The sequence below is a fragment of the Chamaea fasciata genome, unplaced genomic scaffold (genome assembly GCF_029207755.1).
Source record: "Chamaea fasciata isolate MVZ Bird 193981 ecotype frontalis unplaced genomic scaffold, bChaFas1.0.hap1 SCAF_9, whole genome shotgun sequence".
Taxonomy (NCBI): Eukaryota; Metazoa; Chordata; class Aves; order Passeriformes; family Sylviidae; genus Chamaea; species Chamaea fasciata.
Window position 1 is genome coordinate 6,668,458 of NW_027094094.1, and position 6,347 is coordinate 6,674,804.

The 6,347-nt window shown below is 55.8% G+C and overlaps 1 protein-coding gene across 1 annotated transcript; it reads left to right on the forward strand.

Annotated features, from left to right (window-relative positions):
- The first annotated feature begins 489 nt into the window (after nucleotides 1–489).
- Nucleotides 490–5,208, forward strand: VAX1 (ventral anterior homeobox 1). Its single transcript, XM_066190561.1, is given in 4 exon segments — nucleotides 490–954; nucleotides 2,726–2,913; nucleotides 4,481–4,750; nucleotides 4,752–5,208. Coding segments are annotated over 4 exon segments (960 nt in total). The 5' UTR covers nucleotides 490–716; the 3' UTR covers nucleotides 5,016–5,208.
- The last annotated feature ends 1,139 nt before the right edge of the window (nucleotides 5,209–6,347 follow it).

A 6,347-nucleotide genomic window follows, 5' to 3' on the forward strand; every position in this document is an offset into this window, starting at 1 on the left:
GGTCAAAGGCAGACTGAAGAAAGTTAATAATGGCTGCTAATGGTGCTAACAATTCAGGGTGAATCTTGTCAAAAGTTTTGGTTTTTTCCCCTCTCCCCCACCCTTTTTTTCCTCTCTCCTTTTTTTTTTTTTTTTTTTTTTTTTTTTTTTTTTTTTTTTTTTTTTTTTGTCTGGAAGTCTCAGTCTTTTGATTGTGTGTTTCCTGAAAGCAAGACCAATCATTTCAGTTTATTCACTGGCTAAACTCTACTTGATTGGGGACAAGCACACAAACCATCCATTACGATCTGATATATTATCCAAACAATTTAGTGTATTCATGAGGTAACCTAAATGTGGAGGCTGCAAAATTACCCGTAATCAATTGAAACAGCGAGTGCGCGTCCCTCTGTGTGTCTAACAACTACATGTCTCTGTAATAAGGCAGACATTAAATCATTTTAGAGTTGTACTGTTGAGTACCTGATCACTGGGCGCTCTGGGAAGCTGGACAGTCACATTAGGACGCTGGGACTGAGGAAGCCGCTGCTTTTCCAGTGGGATAAAACCCGATCTTCCTTACTCAAGGTGCTTTACAGTTCCCCACCGATCTCACCCTAAGTCGTGCAATATCCAGCATAGACTTCGTCTTCTTCTTCTACTCTTCTATAATATTTTTGTTATCGTTGTTGGCGCTTTTTTTTTTCCTTTTTGTTTTTTTGTTTTTATTGCACTACATGTTTGGGAAACAAGACAAAATGGACGTTAGATGCAGTTCAGAGACTGAAGCTAACCGGGTCTCGAAGAACGGACATAAAGAGGGCAAGGAAAGCAAAGGGTCTGAAGGAAATATTTCTACTTCTTTTTTGAAGGATCAGCAAGGGACTTTTTCTGCCTCTGCAGCTACGGAAGGTTGTAATAAAAGTAAATCTAGTTCGGCTGATCCGGACTATTGCAGGAGGATCCTAGTTAGAGGTATGAGTTTGAGGTGTTTGGCGAGGGTGGGGGAAGGTGAGCTGCGCTCACGCCCGGGAGATGGGTTTGTTTTGTCGCTTTGCCTCGGGTCTGGCCCTGGGTTGAAAGCCTTTCCTATGGCTCCGGGGAGAGACCCCGCTGCCCGGCCGGGCTTTGCCCTGGACCCCGCTCCCTCCGGCTTCATCCCGGGGAATTTCCGCCGGCGTCTCGGAGAAAAGTTAAGCCGCGGTGGTTCCTCCCCGGCGCTGCCCCGGAACGGACCAGCCACGCTCATTGTTGTTTTTCAGTTGTGGTTTTTTTTTCTTTTCCCCTGCTTTGCAGCTTTCCCGGGGTGCCCGTCCTCGCGGGGAGCCCTCCGGGGACAGCGTTCCCTCGGGGGGCCGCGGCTCTGCCCCCCGCGCTCCTTCCGCGCCCGCGCATCCCGCCCGCGGCCGGCCGCGTACGGTGGCGTGGGGCTGCGGGCGGGTTAAGGCCCTCTCGGAGGGCAGAGGTTCCCTCTGTTCCCCCTCTCCCCGTGCCCGGCAGCCCAGAGGAAAGGGCTGGTTTGAAATAACCACCAGCCTTAAAATAAATGGAGGAATGACGAAGGGCTTTTTAATTGTTACTTTTTTATAGTTACACGTTTAATTTCCCTAAGTCTTCGTCCCCTTCTCCAGGCTAAAATGGCTAAATCGTCTCATTCGTACTCCCTCGGGAAAAAAAAAAAAAATTACCTGAAGAAATTTCAGTTTTATTAAGGTGCGTTTTGGGGGAGGAGGGAGAGAAGAGAATCGGAACAAAATATGTGGGAAGTAGGCCTTGAAAGCCAGAATTAATCCTTGCGCCACTGGCTGACCCAGAGAAGGGTCAGATTTAAATGATGTGATAGTCTCTGATTTAAAACGTACCGAGGAGGTAAAATTACGGCAAGTAAAGTTGGGAAGGCTTTAAGGTAACCTGAATCTGGCTCTAGCCTGACAGTCGTGTTAATGAGATTTGTCCCGCTTTCCTTCAGTCGGGGCTACCAGAAAAGTGAGGTTTCTGCGGGCTGGTTGGTGCCTTGGTTTCTATCCCTCCCCCCCCCCTCCTTTTTTTTTTTCCCTCCTGCTTCTTCTCGTTGCCAAAACCCCAAAGCGGCAGCGGCAGCAGTGCAGGGTGGGCTGGAGGTGTTCCCCACGTTCACAGTGGCAGGCAGCCAGGTCGGGGCAGTGCTGCCTCTGCCCGGAAAGATCCTTCCCTTTTTTTTTTTTTTTTTTTTCCTTTTTTTTTTTTTCTTTTTTTTTAGCATGAGAAACTTGTAATTAAAAAAAAAAAAAGAAGAAGGGTTTAAATTTTGGGGGGGCGACGGGGTGTGTATGGTGGCTATCAGCAAGTCCTAACCCGGAGCTTAAGGGGAACAAAGAGTAGCCTTGCACTCCAGGCACAAAGCCTGGCCTGGAGGATTTCCCTCTCCACAGCTTCCCAGAGGGGCCGTGGGTGATGCCGCGGTGCCGTACTGTGAGTGCAACATATTCAAAGTAATTTTTAAATGGGCTGAGGGGATTAATTATAGAGCCCTGGGCCCCCACCGCCCCCTCCTTCCTTCTCTGTTGTGGGTTTTTTTCTTTCCTTGGGTGTAGTGGCCAGGTGCAGTGCCACAGTCGCAGGGACCCTGCTCCATCCCGACTCGTGTCTCGGTCCTGAAGGCGCTGGGGACGGCTCTTTCCCTTGGAAAAATTAGAGAGTATAAAAAAGGAGGGGAAGCAGAGGAGGGTTGCCTTGAGATGAAGCTGACTGGGCCTTTCTTTGCCAGATGCCAAAGGTTCAATCCGAGAGATTATTCTGCCTAAGGGGCTTGATCTGGACCGTCCCAAGCGGACCCGCACCTCCTTCACGGCCGAGCAGCTCTACCGCCTGGAGATGGAGTTTCAGCGCTGCCAGTACGTCGTGGGGCGGGAGCGCACCGAGCTCGCCCGCCAGCTCAATCTCTCCGAGACTCAGGTAGCGCCTGAAGGACGGGGAGCCCCGGCTGCCTTGCCCTGCCCTGCCCTGCTCCGCGGGACCCCCCTTCCCGGCCCCGCCATCTCCGTGCCCTGCGGGCCCCAAGGAAGCGGCCCTGCGCGCCTCCTGCGCGGCACAGCGCAGCCCCCGCGGGGCCAGGCTGCCCCCGAGGTGCCCACGCGTGTCCGATCGGGGGGACGCATCCCGCCGGCGGGATGGAGCTGAGGGGCTCGTGGCTGAGGCGTCCCGGCGGGGGACCCCCTAAATGTGTGTCCCTAACTGCGTGTGTCCCTAACTGTGCGTGTCCCTAACTGCGTGTGTCTAGGGAAGGGGAGCTGCTGGCCAAGGGGGTCCCTCCTGTCCCCACACGCTGCCCCACTGGGCTCTCCCCGTGCGCGGCCCGGCCCGAGGGCATCGGAGGGAGTTTGGCCACGAAGCCAAACTCCTGCCGGGCCCGGAGCGGCTCCCCCAGCTCCGGCCCGCGGGGATCCGCTCGGGCCCCGCCGAGGTTCGGTGTGCCCGGCTGCGCGGAGCCGGCCGGCCCCGGAGATTGCTGCTGCGGCCGGGGAGAAGCGAGGGGAGGCCGAGCCGCTCCCAGCCCGCAGCAAGCGGGATACAGGAGCTCAAAGCCACAGGGGGAGATGGGCACCTTCCCCCGGGGCTGCCGGGTTAGAGACGTTCGGCCTGAGCTTTCCTGGGTATGAGAGAGCCGGGGATGGGGCTGAAGTTCGGGCTGTGTTTTGAGTGCCTGTATGTCCGAGGGGAGAATCGCCTTTCCACCCTCCAGGGCAGAAAGGCCGGGGGCCGACAGGAAGGCCTAAAACTGTGCGAGAGCGCGGGGAAGCATCCAAAAAGTCCAAACTTCTCAAAGCCGGCTTCATATTTCCACAAAACATCATATAACAGTAAATTCCCCTGACATGTTAATTAGCTTTTTTCTTTCCTTGCCGGATGGGAATGACAAGTTCAACAGCTCGTAGGTTACAAAACGTGCTATGGGCGGGTTTTGTTGTGTTTTGGTTTGGTTTTGGTTTTGTCTGCTGTTTTTGGAGTGACTTCCAGTATTCCTTTCAAAGTTGAATATTATTTAAAATTATTTGGGGGTAGAGAGAGTGTGTCCAGTTTGGAACACGGGGAAAGAGGCTCATTGCTGCTGTTACCCCCAGGAAGGGCAGCCGGAGCGGGCAGCGGCTGCTGGGAACGGCGGAGTGCCCGGGGCTCCGGCTGAGCTCCGGCTTAGAATAAAGCGGCCGGGAAAGGGCTGGCTCGGTCTCCCAGAGAATTCCCGGCCTGTAGTAAACTAGGACGAAGTGAGAGGTCTGGTTAAAGATGCAGAACGAAAGGCCCCGGGGTCACCCCGAAACAGGGAACAGACAGAGGGTGTGGGGGGTTGTGTTCTGTGAGCGTCGCTTTGTGCCTTTTGGAAACGCTCCCCGCTCCCAAGTGTCTGGGGCCGTCCCCCGCAGCCTCCCCCCGCCCCGCCGGGCCGCGCCGGGGTCCCGGGGCACCTGCCGGGGGCCGCCGCTCCTCCCGCCCCGCTGACCCTGCCTCTCTCCCCGGCCCGCAGGTCAAGGTCTGGTTCCAGAACCGGCGCACCAAGCAGAAGAAGGACCAGGGCAAAGACTCCGAGCTGCGGTCGGTGGTGTCCGAGACCGCCGCCACCTGCAGCGTCCTGCGGCTGCTGGAGCAAGGCCGGCTGCTGTCCCCGCCGGGGCTGCCCGGCCTGCTGCCGCCCTGTGCCACGGGCGCGCTGGGCTCGGCGCTGCGCGGGCCCGGCCTGGCGGCGGCGGGCAGCGGCAGCGCGGCGGCGGCTCCGGGCGGCGGCGGCTCCCCGCACCCCTCCGGCGGCCAGCGGCGCGGCCGGGCCCCCCCCGGGGGCTCTGCACGGGGCGGCGGCGGCGGGCCACGGGCTCTTCGGGCTGCCGGTGCCCGCGCTGCTGGGCTCGGTGGCCGGCCGCCTCTCCTCCGCGCCCCTGGCCGTGGCCGGCTCGCTGGCGGGCAACTTGCAGGAACTGTCGGCCCGCTACCTGAGCTCGTCCGCCTTCGAGCCCTACTCCCGGACCAACAATAAAGAGAGCGCTGAGAAAAAAGCACTGGACTGACTCTAAGTACCTTCCCCCCCACCCCCCCCACCCACTATTTATATTTATAGTCTCTATTTGTGGCGGTATTTATGGGACGGGCCGGCTGCCGCCCCCCTCCCCGCTCCCCGCCGCCCCCGAGCCCCGCGGCGCGGCTCCCTCCGCGGGCCGGGACGGAGCGGGGCCGGAGCGGGGCCCGGAGCCCGCGGGGCGAGGCGAGGCCGGGCGGCGGCCGGGGCCGGGGCGAGGGGCTGCGGCGCCTCCCGGTGCGCTCCCCCTGCCCCGCGGTCCGTGTGTCCGTGCGGGAGGGGCGATCGCGCTGTCCCTTCGGTCGGGAAGGGACGCGGAGGGTCAGCGCTCGGGGAGAGGGTCGGCCGGGCTCCCTCCGATCGGCTTTAGCCAGTGCCCAGCGAGGGAGAGGGGTTTCGGAGAGAGGAGGATGGAGCTGCCAGGTGATGCCCGTTTTGGGGTGGTTTTTTTGTGTCTCCCAGACTCAGTGATTTCTAAGCACAAAGGTTTTGGGGCCCTCGCTGTGGCCCCCCGTTTACCCCCACGCTCGCTGCACTACAGCCCCCGGTTACCGACCGAGCCCTTAACACCAGTCAGGAAATCCTCCAGCAACTTTTATCTTTTTCGCGGTAGATCTTGAATGTGGGAAGGGCCGAAACGGACTGAACGCACAGTCACGAACAGGGGAGACAGAAATAAGTGGCTGCAGAAATTTTGAACAAAATTGTCTCTTCCTTCGAAATAAGTCAACGTCACACCCTTTTTTTTTCTCTTTTTTTTTTTTTTTTTTAATTTGAATTCCCACGGGCCAGTCCCGCGGAGCTTATCTGCAAAAACAAGTCTGCAGATAAATCATGGAAGTCGCGAATCTATTTGTATCTAGATTTGTTGCAATCGTAATTTTAATTTTTACTGCTCTATTTGATTTTTCCAAATAATTTCAATGTTCATCTGAACACAAAAAAAACCCTGTAGCCTTCCTTCCTCCTAAAATAACCCTCTCGCATATTGCTCACACTTCATTTAAAACGATCGTAAAATATAAAAAGCGTATCTTTTATTGTTATTTTTGTACTTTAAAATACATCTATGTAACAAACTTTTTTTTTCTCCATAATTCTTCCTGCTATTTTCTCCACAAACATATGTACTCCACCTTCTAGTATTCTGGATCGAATATTTTCTGTTCAATTTCGGTACTTGAATTTGCCACAAAAGGGATGCTGTACTTAGGTAGTTCTTTGGGGGAAAAAAATATTTACTTTGGTTTTAAGTTTCTTTTCTTTCTTTTTACTTTAACACATGGCGTTTACAAACTGTATAAATATGTGCCACCAAACTGTA